Source organism: Carassius auratus, chromosome 34, assembly GCF_003368295.1.
Source record: "Carassius auratus strain Wakin chromosome 34, ASM336829v1, whole genome shotgun sequence".
In the NCBI taxonomy this organism is placed as follows: domain Eukaryota; kingdom Metazoa; phylum Chordata; class Actinopteri; order Cypriniformes; family Cyprinidae; genus Carassius; species Carassius auratus.
The window spans coordinates 4,113,018-4,131,104 of NC_039276.1; the positions used below are offsets into that span (position 1 = coordinate 4,113,018).

At 35.2% G+C, this 18,087-nt stretch overlaps 1 protein-coding gene across 4 annotated transcripts in view; it reads left to right on the forward strand.

The window, feature by feature from the left end:
• The window catches only part of LOC113052974 (histone deacetylase 4-like), a 205,121-nt gene that overhangs the window by 127,673 nt on the left and 59,361 nt on the right, over positions 1 to 18,087 (forward strand). For all 4 annotated transcript variants that reach the window (XM_026217531.1, XM_026217532.1, XM_026217535.1 and 1 more), the window contains 5 exons: positions 12,237 to 12,365; positions 12,542 to 12,654; positions 14,058 to 14,174; positions 14,401 to 14,608; positions 17,845 to 18,038. In XM_026217531.1, coding sequence (XP_026073316.1) covers positions 12,237 to 12,365; positions 12,542 to 12,654; positions 14,058 to 14,174; positions 14,401 to 14,608; positions 17,845 to 18,038 — 761 coding nt within the window. The remainder of the gene's footprint in view (positions 1 to 12,236; positions 12,366 to 12,541; positions 12,655 to 14,057; positions 14,175 to 14,400; positions 14,609 to 17,844; positions 18,039 to 18,087) is intronic.

The window sequence follows — 18,087 nt, forward strand, 5'->3', positions numbered from 1 at the left end:
TTACAGTCGTAACAGCAGATTACATAAAAAGAGTCCTACTGTACAGTAACCTCTATGACCTCTAGGTCTGCATAAAGATGGTTTTATACTCATTGCACTCTGAGTCCAGAATTAAAGGGGGGGTGAAATGCTATTTCATGCATACTGAGTTTTTTACACTGTTAAAGAGATGGATTCCCATGCTAAACATGGACAAAGTTTCAAAAATTAACTTGTACGTTTGAAGGAGTATTTTTGTTCCAAAAATACCTCTTCCGGTTTGTCACAAGTTTCGGAAAGTTTTTATTTTTTGAGTATGGCTCTGTGTGACGTTAGATGGAGCGGAATTTCCTTATATGGGTCCTGAGGCACTTCTGCCGGAAGAGCGCACGCTCCAGTATAGCACAGCACTGAGAGCACAACAGACATTCACTGATCAGAGCGAGAGTGTCGCGAAATGTCACAGAAGTGTGTTTTTGGTTGCCAGGGCAAGACAACCCTGCACAGATTACCAAAAGAGAAACAACATTAAGGGACCAGTGGATGGAGTTTATTTTTACAGAGCATCAACGGAGTTGTGCAAGTGTTTGTGTTTGTTCCCTGCATTTCTAAGATGCTTGTTTTACAAACAAGGCCCAGTTTGACGCCGGGTCTGCACATCGTTTATTTCTTAAGGATAATGCAGTCCCAACGAAAAAAGGGTCACGATCGTGTGTTGGAACCGCAGGCGGTGAATTAAACTGCTTCAAATATCTCTGTTATTAACTTAGCTATCGCGTGTAAGCACATCAAGTAAACAACATGCGATGTTGTCATCAAACTGCACTTTCCACATGTACAGCTTAAAAAGAAAAAAAAAGGACGACATAAATTGGAACTTTAAAAAATCGGTAAAGACTATCTTTCTCTTATGAATATAATCAAACTAAAGACTTTTTGGAGTTATGAAGGATGCAGTACTACTCTATAGGTACTCAAGATTAACAGGATATTGAGTGAAAACGAGCATTTCACCCCCCCCCCCCTATTTAACATTTTGCTGTGCCTGCCAAACTGTAGATGATCTGACAAAATTTACAGTCCATAAATATTCCCTTACATGCATTTTTGTTTTGTTTAGTTCTGTTCTGTTCTGTTCTGTTCTGTTTTGTTTTGTTTTTAGTTTTGTTTTTAGTTTTTTAGTTTTGTTTTGATTTATTCCTATAAGAAAGAGTCTGTTTTGTAGGTTTTAATTAAATAATTTAATAGCTTTTGCATATTTGTGAAAAGCGAGTTATTGTGCCATTCAAAAAAAATTTTGTTCCACATTTTTATTTTGTCTTAATGCAACAAATATTCCACCATATGTGTTGCCACAGGGGTTTTAGTGAAAAAAAAATGACTTCATACAATCTAGAGAAACTTTTCCACAAGGAATAGTTGTTAATTTTTCTTTAATAGACTATTTTTTTATTGATTTTAAATTACTTTTATTCCATCAGCAGAAGATTTTGCATGTAACTTGCACATAACATGATATTCGTATAATCTTACTTATAATTTAGCTTTTGACAAGTTACCAGTCATCTTCTGCTTACAATTGAGCTTTAATATTGGACTCTGATTACACTGTCACAACCCACAGTTTGGTTCGATGTGATCTGTGTTCCCACAGTTCATTGTTTTCATTATCCATGAGTGGCACAACCTCTTTGACGTCTTTTCACCATTATATTTCCCATGTGTGCTGTTAACCTGGGAAAGCAACAGGAGGATACAGGAAGGGGAACTTTGGGAAAGAGGATCTAATGGTTTGAACTTCAAGCTGTGAAATGTTCTTTGTTTGGTTCTGTTGATTGAGTTTGTGGTAAAGCTCGTCTGCGAGGCGATTCCACTCGTCCCGCTGTAGATAAACCTCAGTTTGCTCTGGCTGGCAGAGCACATTCCTGCAGAGGGGATACGAAGAAGGAGGGTGGCCCAGGCATTAACCAGAACTGTTTGACGCTCACTTTCCCTCTCAGGACAGGCCCGAGTCTGTTTTCACACGTCTCCCCTAACCGTCGGACATCTGGAACCTTGGCTGTTGGCAGCTGCAGGAAGTGTGATGTTGTTTTAGGGCAGTGAAGTCTGCTAGATGTCCAGAGCCATGAATGCTGCACAGAGCGTTGCTCTTCTGTACATATGTCATGATTTTCTAATAGTAGTGACCAGTGTTTTTGGGGGTAATACGTTATGAGTTGCATTATTAAATTGCTGTTTTTGACGAGTAAAGTGACTTGTGTAGAAATTTAGTTCAAATAAGTTCTGCACGTAACATAATCAGATAATTTTTTCAATCAAAAATCTAATCTTTTATCAGTTACTGAAGTATTGTGTTACTGTATGTAATCAGATTTTTTTTTCAGATTTTCAAGTGATACGTTGCTTAAAAAATTTACACAATATCGGTTGCTCTTTCAAATGAATAATGTATAATGTAATCAGATTTTTCATGTAATCAGATTTTTTTCATGCAACAATACGTCGTTCGCTAAATTTGCACAATATCAGTAACTTTGTTAAATTACATTTAGTGTAAACTGATTTTTTTCAAATAATCAATTTTTACGCAGCAATACATTGAATGTTATTGTAATATATACATTATAGTTACGGTTTTTAAAAGTAACATTATGTAATCAGATTTTTCACAACTTTTTTTTTTTTATGCAGCAAGTAATGATACTTTTTTTTTGATAATTTTATTTTCAAGCAATTAGTGATATATTACTTGTTAAATTTTCACAGTATCGGTTTGTTTTTTCAAATAATTATCCAGAATTCTACGTTCTATTTTTTTTTCTTTTACGTAATCAATAGTACTCAAAACATAACACATTGCAAATTAATTTTACACAATATCAGTTTTTACATTTCTTTTCAAAATACTTTATGTAATGATTTTTTTTTCACTTAATCAGATTTTTTTCACACAAAAGGTGATACTTTGTTTCTTGTGAATGTCATATGTATAAAAAAAAAATGTGTATAAAAAGTATCATTGCAGCATATTTATTTACTTTTTATAATAAGTAGTGCAATATTGTAGCGTGCTACTTTTACAAGTAATATTCTCCAGCAGTGGTTTTGTCACTTCCCCTCCACACTAAGTGTGAAAGTATAGTGTAAGTGTGTGACTCAGCGAGAGCTCTTTTGTTTCATTCATTCGTTTCTCCTGCAGTGCTGTGAGGTTGTGCTCTTGTGAACGTGTTTGAGCAGGCTGGAAGGTCATAGAGCTCACATTTTGTGCAGAGCGGGCTTGCAGCTACCATGACTCTTTAGCTGTGACTCATTCATTTATATGTCGTGCACAAAGTGTTTGTTCAAAAATCTGTCTCAAAATTCAACGCAAACAATTATTTGCTGTGGACAGCCCTGGTGCAGTGTGGAAATGACTGTTATGTCTGCTATGCCTCACTTGCAAACACAAGTTGCTCTAATTTCAGAAATAGGACACTTTTGCAGAAAATTAGTTTGAGACGTCGCACAAAGCATTGCCATTGCTTTTCTCATTTGTGCACCATATGAATCGCCTCCAGGTTACATTAAAGTGCTCTTCACATTTTTGTTGACATGTCCATTTTCATTGGGGAGTTTACAGGATTAGAAAGCCTGGGATAGAGAAATCTGGAAGGAATTGAGCTTGAGCTTTAAACACAATTACACTAATTAGCCCGGAGGTTTCAATTTTTGGCCTATACCTGCTAGTAAGAGCTGGTATGCAGGCTGGGGCAGCAGCAGTAAAGGACCGAAGAGTGCACAAGTCTGTGCTTTTTCTTGGGTGATGTGTAATGATCAGGTCTGGTAACCAAAAGCTGGCAACCGTGTATGGCACAAGAGCTTGAGAAAATTTTCCAACCCAAGGTTGCTTTAGGGGAACATGTTCAATCCAGTGTGACTCATTTCACCGGCCACCAGTTGTATATTTGTTTACAGTGTGTACATTTTTAATGGAGCGGCATTTAACACACAGAGCCGTAGTTCACTGACAAGCTACACAATATTGCATTCATAATCAGCAATGAATCACCTGCGATTATGGACACAATATTGTGTAGCCTGTCAGTGAATTACGGCTCTGTGTATTAAATGCCGCTCCATCTGAAAGCATGTGCTGGAGATTTACTACTAATCACAAAACTGGCTTTACTGACGAGATGCGCATGAACATCGCATTCGATTATTTGTACAGCCATAGGTTCTAACTACTTCCTTTATATGTTATACTTAGCAGTATAATATAGTTCACCCAAAAATGAAAATTCTGTCATTAATACCCTCAGGAAGTTCCAAACCCATAAGACCTTAGTTTATCTTCGGAACACAAATTTTTTTTTTTTTTGATGAGATCCGAGTTTTCTGACCTGCATAGACCGCAACAAAACTGACATGTTCAAGGCCTCTGACTAATTTAGCATCGGTAAAAAAGTCTATGCGACATCAGTTTAACTGTAATTTTATGAAGCTAGGAGAATATATAATCTTTAATTTAATAAAAAAATTTTTTACTACAAAACATATTTTCTTAGCTTCATAAAATTACGGTTGAACCACTGATGTCACATGACCTATTTTAACTATTTCCTAACCACATTCAAGGCCCAGAAAAGCAGTCTGTGCTCTCGGATTTCAGCAAAAATATTTTAATTTGTGTTCCAAAGATGAACGGAGATTCTTACCGGTTTGGAACGACATGAGGGTGAGTAATTAATGACTAACTATTCCTTTAAAGTGTTAATGCATAAACTTAATTTCTATTTACATTTTTATTCATGATCATTTGGGCTCTTAAACCTCACATGTTGACTTATGATGTTAAGTTTTATTATTATTAGATATATTTATGTTTTGATTATTGATATTACATATTAATTTTATATATTTTATTTAAAATGTCTGCTTTTTTCACACATAGTGTAAATGGACCTGTATGCATGAAAATCTATTACTTCCTTATGTTTTAGGAAGTGCATAGTCATGTTTAGGGTTTCGTGGCAAAATTTGAAAGCTCCTGTCTTAGACTACTGATGGCCTTAAAATGGCTTTGACTGCAGCTAATGAGGAGCCGTGCCACTCCCTGAACATGCTGTACACTCAACACGCTTCTGTTTGCCTCCTAAGAGCTCATTTCCCTTATCTGGATCGAAGTGGTTTTTTAATAGCTGTAGGGTGATGGCTTCTGCTTGTCATTTCCCGTCAACTCTCTGTTGACAACTTATCCTCACGAAGACAGTGCCTGCACATTCTTATCAGCCGTATTACTCCTCCAGATCTTCTCCTCCGCAATTACCATCATCATCATCAAGAAAATATATCTACAAGATCTTCTCTCATATTTCATATTCTGAGATTTAATGCATCCGCTTGTGATGTGAAGTTCTTCCCGGTGCTTTGCAGAAACTGATATGCCAGAAATGTTGTGCAGGAGGAAACTGGTACTTTTTAGGGATGCACAAAATATCGGTTCTATATCGAATATAAACCAGTGTTACTTTTTTATTTAATTTTTTATCAATTGGCTATTTGGTATTTATTAGCCAATGTTGTTTAATTGTGCAAGGTAATTTTCCCTATTTTCCCATTTACTGTGGGTTACAATTGTTGCCATATAACACTTAACACTTTTAAACTTAATTTATTTACACTGTTAAATGTAATCTTTAGAAAATCTCAAATTGAGTGTCCATGTTTATGTTGCACATTATAATTTTTGATGCCTTAATTCACTTCTAGCCTTTGAAATGTTTTATCTTTATTTTAATTTTTTATTTAATTGTAGAATTTGAATGCCATCCATTTATCGGTTATTATAGCCCTAAAATGAAAAGAAATATCGGCTTCAGTAATCTGCATTTGAAACCATTGACCTTAAGTTTTATTTTTAATTCAATTGAACAAACTATCTGAGAATTTTAATATCGGCCATTTATTCATTAAAAATATGGGTTTATTGATTTCAGTAATAACTGTGCATCAATAGCTGCATTCTGGATAAACTCAAGCTAGAACTTGAGTTGAACTTGACGATCTAACTTTGTGGGAATTACTTTTTTAAATGGAATGTTTAACAAATCTCAAAATGAATATCCATTTTTCATATTGATTAGTATAATTTGTTGATGCCTAATTCACTTGTGCAATTTAAAATGATTGATTTCATATTTATTAATTTTTTTTAATTGAATGAAATATTATAGAATTTTAATATCAGCCACTTATCGGTTCTCAGCTATGAAAAATGAATATAAATATCGGCTTATCGGTTTTAATATCTGTTCATTCATATTGCTTTACTGCACTAAACTTAAAACAAAAAAAACTGACTTAAGCTGAATAATGACACTATTATCTATATGCTATTGTTGTTTTCTTGTTTATTACTCTGAAGCTGCTTTGAAACAACTTAAATTTAATTTCTATATAAATAAATATGTCTCCATTTATCTACATTGTGGTTGAGCTCAAGTTAGAACCTAAGTGTTGAACTTTCGCTTTGTGAAAAAAGATTTCAACCTGTCCTGCCTTGTCAAACTGCCCAGTAGGGTCACCATTACCCTTCAGGAGTTGAGTTTGGGGCACACATGTGCAAGTGTGTAACATCAGCAAATCACATCAGGCCCAATCAGGCCCAAACAAACTCGCACACGGTTCTGCCATTTCAACAGTTTTTACAAGAGGCCAGTGAGAGTCAAGCACCTTGAGGACTATCAATGAGAGAGCTCATATGTTTCCTGTACAGCTGCCAGCTACAGCCTATATTTCATGCTAAAACTATTAAAATTCTTCAAGTGGTCTAAACAAAGATTGCATAGCCTGAGAAGTATAGCTATTGGATTTTGAATATGGTTTTATAGGTGCAATATGTAATATTTACAGCTAGTGGTTGAAATTGGTATTCAGTCCATATTCAAAATATTGGAGAGCATTGTATCTTCAGCCCCCTCCTCCTGAGACTCCATGCTCATGCGGGTTGCCAAATTGGAGACACAGAGCAAGAATAAGGTGACAAGCCTTACATTTCATTTATTTGCATTTTAATATTCCTCTGGTCATGGTGTTTTTTAGAGGGATGCTGAAGCTTTTTAGGTTGAGTAGAATCTGTGACCTCTGACCCAGTTCGTTTGCTGGCTTACAATGTGTTAGACTGTGGCAACCCAGGTGTGCAAATACTATTGGCCAAATTGGCAGTAGGCAAAATCACTCGGACCAAAATAAAACCACGACATTTCGACACAGAATGCAGTTTTCAAAGTAGAATATATCGATGTAGCATTGCTTTTCAGAAAAAACAGGTATGCTAACTTAGCGTTTCTAAATAGCTGTAAACATTTTGTGGTATTTTTATGCTTTAGTACAGTCAAAAATTACATACAGCATCATTAAATATGCTACAAAACTAAATCAAATCTAGCTTTGTGGTGACGTCAATTGCTCACATGCAAGAAACTAGTTTTGTAAATGTAAAGGTTTTGTTTCTACTTTTTATTAAATGCCAGAAGGAGTTAGAAGGGTGCATGTTAAATTTACTCCTGTCTTTATTACTGTTCCTTGTTCCTCTGCCCTTGCTAATGCAGGGCATTGATGGCAGTATGCCCAGCTTTCTTTGAAATAGATGTCTGGGAATGTTCCTACCACTTACGAGAAGTGCCGTCTTCATATCTACCTAGTTTGATAAGTATAACCACAAAATTGTCTTTTCAGAATAGAGTGCTCTTGAGAGGAAAGTGATGGCAACTTTGCTTCCTCAGTATCTGCCTTTTAGAGCCAGTTGTGAAGGTTTTTACTTTGAACATTCATTTGCCCTTGTCCACTGTTAACTTACAGTTTCTCATACTACCAAAATAAACAAATAAATAAAAAGATTAAATAAGATAAATGTATTTCAGATGTAATTTTATTCAGAATTTGTTAATGTACTAACAGCAATTAATACAACAAAATAATTTATATGGTAATTTCGTATTCATAATTACTAATTATAATGTAACTAGTAATTATTACATAAAAAGCTGAACTTACGGTTCATCAAAAAGCCTGAAAATATGTAATCATCATTTTTGCAGAAACATTGCGCAGCACAACTAGAAAGTGATTAAGTCACTTAGGAATATATATAAAGTATAAGTATACTTTTAATATTTAAAAAAAAATGTTACATACACTTGCTGAAGATACTGTTAACAGTTGAACTTACTATAATTGATTTTATTTATCTAGTGTTTTCCCCCCATTTTAAGCATGCAAAGGTAAGGTTTATGCTTTAAAAAAAGATAAGAAAAAATGGGGTGAGTAAAATAACCTCTTTTTTTGTTTAAAAGAAAAACATGGGGAAAGTAAATTTTTTTTTTTTTTTTTTTTTTTTTTTTTACTAAATAGTTTTACTGCTTCTTAAAGCAGGGTGTCCGCGGGGTTTTAAAAAGTATTAAAAAGTGATAAATCAAAATAGTCAAATTTAAGGCCATTAAAAGTGTTAAATGTGGTCTCAGAGGTATTATTTTTTTCCAAAATAGGTATCATTTTTTCAGACTATCAGGTGTCCTATTCTGATTGAAATTCTATCTGCGTTCGCGTTAGTTCGTTTAAATATGGGCTTTAGCATATCTGGGCAGATAATCAAAGATCTTTCGTCTCCGTCTCAACGTATGTTTGATGCTGACGTCATATTCAGTGGTCGTTCGGCATCATCTCAGAACACTGCGCGCTCAACAGAAGTGGCTGGTTTCCGTTTTATTTTAGACTTGCTTCAAGGCATATCTTCAAAGACTGGACAACCATCGTCGTCTTCATGGGCAAATGCAAGTTTTCTAATAGATTTACTGATAGCGCTGTTTCTCACACATGCAAAGAGAGAGAGAGCGAGAGTCTTACCACGCTGAATCGACACGCTATATGTAAACTATTCTTTGTTGTCTTCTCCTGTCAAAATAACGGAGTTCATTTAGAATTATTCATATTCATTTTCGAACAAGCAGAAGACATACCGGTTTCTCTGGTAGTGGGTGGAGCTAATGCGCAAATGGCAATTTCATTGGCTGGCGCTGATTTAGTACCGTCCCTGTTTTGATTTCAGCAAATCAGTTTGACCAAACGCTTACAACGTGATTAATATTCATGAACCCAGCAGCTCATCAATTCATAGTGCATTGTATATACATTAGTATGATAGTAGAATTAGTAGTAGTATTATCTTTTAATAATAATTAATTTGATCTATTACTATTTTGTTACAGAAACCCTCAATAACCAAAAATATCTTAAGCATCACCACCAGTCTTAAGTTCAGTTAAAATGACAAATATGCATTCATTAGGCCTTAAAGTAAATTTTTACATAAGGGCATTGTGCTAGAAATATTACTATTATTTAGTAAAATGTATGTGATACTGCTACTACTGTTGAAAAAAAATTAATTTTTTTTTTTAAAAATTTAAATTGAAGAAATAAATCACAATATTTCTTCCATGTTTTAATTTTAATAGCAAATCCCCTTTATTTACCAAAAATAAAATGTTTAAATTTCATAAATTAAAAGACAAATTAAATTTGGGTGAAACTTGTTTACTGTTTTTCATAATTATAGACGGTTTCATCGGGCGCACGCGCCTGGACCTAAGTTAACTTCCGGTCTGTGTTATATCGGTCTGGCTGCAGTGCCTTCTACAAACGCAGTTAAAGCCAAGGTGATGAGTAAACTGAAATTGGCTCAGGTGGTTGTGCTGCGGGATGTGTTTCCCATACATTTATTTATTTTTGGAGACTCGCCACAATTTTAAAACTGATCGATTTTCAAAAAGGCTTCGTTAAATAAACACGAGTAACGTAACATTACGTAACGTACTGCACGTTTAATAATAATAATAATTCCTTACATTTATGTTTAAATATCAAAACGAGGCACAGTTGTTTTTATATCGCTGCATCTCTGAAAGAAAGACTTGCATGTTATATGCCTTATAGCAGCATATGAGCGTACCAGCTCTGCTTTGTTTACAGCTGTTACTGGGGAAACCTCTATTTCTCGCGCTTTATGTCTATGCTTTAAAACATCTCCTGCTGGCAAATAATGAATTTGCATTTTCATTAAGTCCGCCTGATCCACGCAGCAAACATATTTTGTTTGTTATCAAAAAATATCTACACTAGAGAGACTTGACTGTTGTTATTGATTCTATTTGGAAGTCTACCGGAAGTTAAGTTAGGTCCACAAAAGCGCTCACGCGCATTAACGTTTGTTAATGTTGATGCCGTTGAAACCGTCTATATAACATGTAGAAAAACTTTAAACACAATAAGTATAAAGAATGGCATTGGTTTTATTTTTAGTGTAAAAAGTAATTTTTTTTTTAATTGGCATATTTTTGTGTTTTGCTTTGGTACCGAAATTGGTACAGAGAACCGTGGATTTTCATGGCTATCGGTACCGAATATTGAAATTTTGGTACCGTGACAACACTAACAGGAAGGCTTATTGTTCGGTGTGTAAAAAAAACATCAATGTCAACTGGATGGGAGCTAACGCACTTCGGACGCGTATGCAATCCACTAAACATAAAAATGGAATGCGTGCTCGGAGAGAGCAGTTAATTCTACCAATCTCAGCTGTCTGCGCGGCTGCACCTCCACCACCACTGCCGCAAATTCGTGGCGCAGTTTTTGAATCCGCAACAGTTCATAGAATCCGCAACAGTTCATAGAAGATGCCCGTTTGTAATGCATCAACTTGCAATGAATGTCAGCCAGTGTGCTGGAACTATACATTCTCTCCATTGCAAATTTTATGTAGTTTGTTTTATTTTATTTACTAAGTTTTATTTACGAAGTTATTTACTCTAAATCTATTCTTTTTTGTATGTTATATATGTCAAAATCTGTGTAAATAATAGAAAGGTCGCTGATTAACACTTGCAATTCAGTGTCGTGATGGTTTTAAAAAATATTCTGAAGGTAGTAAAAAAGGTATTAAAAAGTAGTAAATTTAACTTAAGGATTGCTGTATATACCCTGTAAAGACACTCCGTAAGAAACACTCAACGCTGTCCGTCAACGCTGTGTGTATGATTTGAGCAATTTGAAGTTTATTCATGTAAATGTCTGCAGATGGCAAAAGGTGCATGAGGTTCTGTTCTAAATGACTTTTGAGTGCACTTTAATGTTCCCAGGCCTGCATTGCTCCTAATGAACTGTGTGTGCTCTTCTTGCGGGCCGTACATGTTTTGACACGGGGTCACAGACGGAGCAAGGATCAAGCGCCAGAATACAGTTGGGGCAAGAGAGGGATTGAGAAGCCTTTGTTTGAGTTTGTGAGCGGGCGATTATGTCAGCAGTGTCTAATAGGCGAAACATCCGTGCCTGGATGACAGTTTCGGATAGGCGTGACCCTCGCGGTCAGCTTTGGTTTTGGTAATTGCTGGCCAGACCTGTGCGCCCCCTCAGTGGCAGGCCTGCTCTGACATGCTACGCCACACTCCAAGAGCTTGTGTTTGCAAACTGTTTAACGGCCGAGGGTATTCATTTGCAGTGTTTACACTTAGATGGACTTGATTACACTTTTGGGCAAGTTGCTGTGCCAAGCTGAAAGCTGTTCAGATGCTGGTTTGCTCCATTGTTTTTCGACTGGAATTTGAACTCACAAGCATAATGAGTGACCTGAACTAGCCTCTTTTATAAGGATTCATTAGTTGCTTGGGACAGGTCAAGCCAGTGTCAAACTTCCTGGTTATTTAACAGTCGTAATCTGCAGAATCAGTCAAAAACACTGCTTAAGACCAGACATTTTTTTCAGTGGAGAATCCGATTTGTTTCAGATGGATGTATTTACTTAATTATTTTTTTTGTGTTTAATGTATTTCTTTATTTTTTATACATTCTTTATTTCAAAAAAATATTTAAAAATAAAAATACTTCTTTATTTTTTATTTATTTATTTAGCGGATTATATTTATTGAATACTTATGTATTTATTTAGACTTTATTTTTTATTTTATTTACATATATACTTCTTTATATATATTTTAAATTATTTTTATGTAGTCATTTTTATTATTTAAAGACAGCTGCCCAAGCAGGGAGTAGATAGCAATGTTTTCTTGTGTGTGTGTGTAAATGTAGTCTATTTGGTTTTTAATGTCACACAGCTCTATCTACACACATCCTGCTATTTGAAAGAAGTGTTGCAATATGAACTGTATTTCCTGTTCCTGCGTTAATTTGATGACTGTCCTCTTTCCATCTCTCATCAGCATCTGAGCCCAACCTGAAGCTGCGATCCAGGCTGAAGCAGAAAGTTACGGAGCGCAGGAGTAGTCCGCTGCTTCGGAGGAAGGATGGGCAGATCACCACTGCAAAGAAGCGTTCTCTCGACATGGCAGGTGAGAGGATCAGTCTTGAAAACAGCTTACACTTTATTCATAGTGAAAGTAGGAAAGGTCAAAAAGTGATGGGCAGAACCTCCTGAATGGACTGCTAAAAGGGACTGCTAGGCCGTGATTCCAACATAGATTCATCTTGAATTGACAGCAGATTAATCAAGTCCATTTACTTTCAGAATCGGCATGCAGCAGTGCTCCTGGCTCCGGTCCAAGTTCACCCAACAACAGTTCAAACAATATTACCAATGAGAACGGCATCGCTGGATCAATGTCCAACAGTCCCGTGGAGGTACAGTCACTGCATGCTTCACCACAGTTGTGACCCTGGACCACAAAACCAGTCAATTTTACAAAATCATCTGAAAGCTGAATGAATAAGATTGATTTCGATTGATGTACGGTTTATTAAGATCAGTCAATATTTGGCTGAGATGCAACTATTTGAAAATCTGGAATCTTAGTGTGCAAAAAAATCTCCTTTGAAGTTGTTCAACTGAAGTTCTTAGCAATGCATATTACTAATCAAAACTTAAGTTTTAATATATTAATGGTAGGAAATTTACAAAATATCTTCATGGAACACGATCTTTACTTAATATCTTAATAATCTTTGGCATAAAAGAAAAATCGCTCATTTTGACTCATACAGTGTATTTTTGGCTATTGCTAGAAATATACCCCAGAGGGTTTGTGGTCCAGGGTCACATTTGGTTAAGATGCAGTCATGTAAGGGTTTGCAGTACAAGGTTTTGTATTGAATAAAAGGGTGTTGTAGATTTTGGCCAATGTGTATTAGAGAAAAAAAAATCCATAATGATATTTCTCCCCATTTGAAATTAATATTATCCAATGAAAGGTAAGATTTTTTTAATTTTTTTATTTTTTTTTTTTATATATATAAAAGATCAAAAGGATTAACAATGCAGATTCATTTCCACAGCCTTCTTTGATCATGTTTACCAAGGGTGCCGATATTTTTGTCCATGACTGTAATAAATATACACAGTACACACACATATACAATGTGAGCAAAAACTTCTATTTTGGAAGCACTAATTATTAATATAATTATTGTATTATATTATAATAAATATATAATTAATTGGTTTGATTTTAATATTTTGTATAAATATGTTTATTAATAAAAAATTATATATGGCAAATTGTATTATGAAGTCGCAACATTGTTTCTCTGTGATCTGATCTAGAGTTAGATTAACGATTGGCTTACCAATTATTTATGACTGTTATTAACATACACATTCATTATTTATTGAACATCTTTGTTTTCAGTAATATTACTTTTGTCACCATTTTATAAAAGCCCTTTTTAATGCTTTTTTATTATTAGGAATTTTGATTCATTCACTTAAGCATGATAAAATGACATCTCTCAGTTGGCTTGTTGTGTTCTTTAATAGACTTCTAAATCTCTTTATTTCTTTGCATGCTTCATCCTTTACACATTTTAGCTCAGTTTTATTGGTGGCCACACTTGTCGCTTCTTGCTTTGGGAAGTGTTCTGCGATTTTCCTGGCTGTTTCCATGCATGTGTTTAAGCCGTGCACAGTCTCCTTCTGTAGACGGGTCCCGCAGGGGTCCGGAGAGCGACTAGACAGAGCTGTTTGTTTTTATCGGTGGGGTTTATTTATCTGTGCATATGTTTGTGTGTGTGTGTGTGTGTCGTTCCAGCCATCTTTGGCGCACAGACTCGCAGGCAGAGAGGGTCCTGTTAGCCAGCTGTCTCTGTACACATCGCCCTCCCTTCCCAACATCACCCTGGGCCTGCCAGCCACCGGCCCCTCCAGCGTGAGTCCATCTTTCTTTCTCTCCATCATAGAGAGGCCCCTGTCTGGACCCTCAGGGGGCCACATGTGGCTTTCAGCACCAGTAACATTTCAAAAAGAGCCTTTTGAGAGACAATGACTGACCGCGGATCTCTGACGCAAGCGAGACATGATTTACCGGGGAATGTCCTCTCTTCTTTGCCCTAGATTCTTTTTGAATGATGCTCTTTCATTCTCTGTTCGCACAGGTGGCGTCTGGCCAACAGGATGGTGACAGAATGGCTGTGCCAGGCTTACAGCCAGGAATACCCATAACCACTCCGTTCATGCCAGGAGCCCACCTGCCTTCTTACCTGGCCGCGTCCAGCTTAGAGCGGGAGGGCGGCTCGGCACACAACACTCTCCTGCAGCATATGGTGCTTCTGGAGCAGTCGGCCGCACAGAACTCCCTCGCAGGTCAGTCGCAGTCATAATAACCAATGTTGATGTTACCAAGACACCTTAACCTGCAGAGATGGGGTGAGCGGCGGCGTTGTTCTGGTAAAACAGGACGTGAGAAGAGTCTGTGACATATCACAGTAGAAATTTGAATTAAGTTGTACATTTAGAAATTAACAAAATCAACCTGTGACACATTAGGGGTAAGCTGTGTCATGTCGAGAAAAGTTGGGAATACGAAACAATATTCTTTAAAATAAAATACCAAAAATACGTAGATTTTTATAGTATTATTATTATTATTTTTATATTAAATACTTAGACTTTTATATTATATTATATTATATTATATTATATTATATTATATTATATTATATTTGTAAAATACAAATGCCATTTTTTTCTTTCACATTTTCTTAATGGTATCCATAAACATACATAAAAAAGTGTGTATATACATACATATATAAATATATACTGTATGCACACACACACACACACACACACACACTATTTATATATAATGTTATACGACATTTTATTGTATGTTATACTTTATTCTAATGCATTAGTATTAGTTTTATTCATTTACATTTTATTACATTTTATTATTATTTTTGTATTTAATATTTGTTATTGTTTATGTTGTACACAATTATATTTTGCCGGATATACCTATTTTCTTAAAGAAACTGTGAACCAGCCATGCAAAGTATAATATTCAACATTTTTACATTTCTATTCATTCATTCATTCATTCATTTATTTTTTAAATTGAACATAAAAATGTACTGTTATGTTTCAAAGTTTCATTTTATTATTATTCACATTTATTTTTTATTATTAAACATATTCTTAAACCAGGCATTTAAAGTTTCATAAACTAAGTCTGCTAAATGCATAAATGTAAATGCAATGTAAAGATAATTATTCAAGTCAACTATTGCATTATTGCAGTTCTCCAGGATTATTATCTGATTTTGCTTCGTTAGTGCAGAAAATTCCTCATTTTTTTTGAATGGAAGGAAAATTGGCCCCCACTTGAAATGTTTCAGTTGTTTACATTGGCACAGCTTACCCTAAAGCATCTGACGCACTTTACCCCACTGCTCCCTCTTTCAATGTTTCATTTTCATAATTCATGTCTAATCATGTGCAACTGTTGTGTTGCTTAAATGTATTAGTCACATGATTTGTTAGTTCTCATAATACAGTATTATTTCTCATATTTGTGACATAATTCCCCATTATTTGCACATTATGTTTTAAAATTGCACTGGGGGGGGGGGGGTGTGCTCCAAACAGCCAGGTGCCCCGGGGCCTCACAGGATCATAATGCGTCGTGCTCTGTTCTCCCCGCGGATGTCATGCATTTATTGGTTGTAATTAGTCCAGCATTGGTTATGCAGCTCCCTTCATAAATTGGATTCATTTTCCCTTCGATACACACAAAAGAAGGCTCATTTTAATCAAATTAGTCATAGGCGGTGTTAATTAGCCTCCTGATGTGCCAGGAACAGCTTCACGAGAAGCTGACAATAAGAAGAGGTCATTACTTATCCTGAGGATGAGAGCGAGAGAGAGTGAGAGAGACGTCTCACATGCGCAGTCAATTCTGACTAATGATTTGTGCTATCAAAGGCCATCACGTTAAAGAGGAAAACTCTTCTCCACCCACTGTTGTCAGGGAGACTAGCGAATCCACAGGAAGTGTCAAACCCCTGGGAGGAGCAGTGATGGAGAGTGTGTCTGGAGCAGAGTGGCTCAAAAACACAAAAACTAATAATAATTAAAAAATATATTGTTTTCTGACAGAATACTGTAGCTTTTGTTCTGGTGTTCCATCATTCAGCGTAGTGCAGGCAGAGATGTATGTTTCAGTTCATGATGGTCACATACTGGAATACTCTGTGGTCTTTATCACACTGTCTGGGGTCAGCTTAATTTTTGTAAAATTATTCTACACATTATAACTGATTGTTGTTCAAGGCAAACGATTTCCTGCATGGCTGTGCTTTTTTATTTTTATATATTATCAGTTTAATATCTGAAGAACAATTAGAAGTTAAAATGTGTTTTTATATCTTTACTGTATGTATTAAAATAGTTAATATACACATTTTAAGAGTTTTATAGAATTGTATTTTATATAATTATATAAACATTTAATATGACATATATAATGTTAATAATAAAATAATTTTCTAAATTAAAGGTATATTGAATAGCAATATGATTAATTTCTATGATTCTATCAATTTATTATAAAAATATAAAATTATTAATGTATACATATATTATGCATGTTTTAGTCATTTTATAGAATATACTTGAATGTTATTGATATTTTATATGTATTATTTAATGCTATCTATATTTTATATAAAATAATGAATATTAGTTTTATTTTATATATGCAGTATATATTTATATTTACATATTTAGTTTATATTTATATAGACAGTTTGTATTTGTTATGGTATATATAACATTTTTGTATACGTGTTTTACTAATTTTGTAGAATTTTATTTTATGTAATTAAAGCATATATTATAATGTATCCTGTACTGTTACCTATATTTTATATTGAATTATTAATATTGATTATTTTTATTATATAAATACAGTGAAATAAAAAGTTTTGATATTTTTTAACAAGTGGGTGCAGGACACTAGAGAATAGCAAAATAAAGTAAAATGTGACCTATTAAACCCCAAAATTCTTCATACATTGGACTACCAGTAAATCTGTAACAAATTTGAGACCAAAAATTATTCAGACACTTTTGTCCTAAAATAAAGTGTTATCAGACGTTAAGATTAAAAGACGTAAAATATATTTTATTATTGTGATATTTTATTACCATTTTCTAAACTATATAAAAAATTAACAAAAAATAGTTCAGTATAAATATATATATATATATATATATATATATATATATATATATATATATAATTGTTTTTTTTTTCAATTTGTTTTCTAATGGTTAAACTTTTAAAAACGAATCTCAAGATCAGTGCTCTGTTCCATTAATTTTGACAAGGATCTTGTCAGTTTTAGATGCTTAATGAGCGATCCGTGGTCATGCTGTCTGAAGCGGAGACAGAGATGCTCTTCTGTCTTCAGCCGTGTGTTCAGGAAACTTGTCCCCCCTCCGAGAGCCAAAGCTGGCCAGGTGTTAATTAGCTCAGTGCTGAGTGCTAACTAGAATCTGCTGTGTAACCCAAAGCCCATGTGTTGTGTCCTCAGGCCTGGGGGGCGTGTCCCTGCAGTCACATCCCATCCACAAGCTCCGGCAGCATCGGCCCCTGGGACGCACACAGTCGGCCCCCCTGCCCCAGAACGCCCAGGCGCTGCAGCAGCTGGTGGTTCAACAGCAGCACCAGCAGTTCCTGGAAAAACACAAGCAACAGTTCCAGCAGCAGCAGCTTCACATCAGCAAGGTACAGCACTCTGTCTGTCTTTAGCTCCCTGAATCACCATGGCAACCAA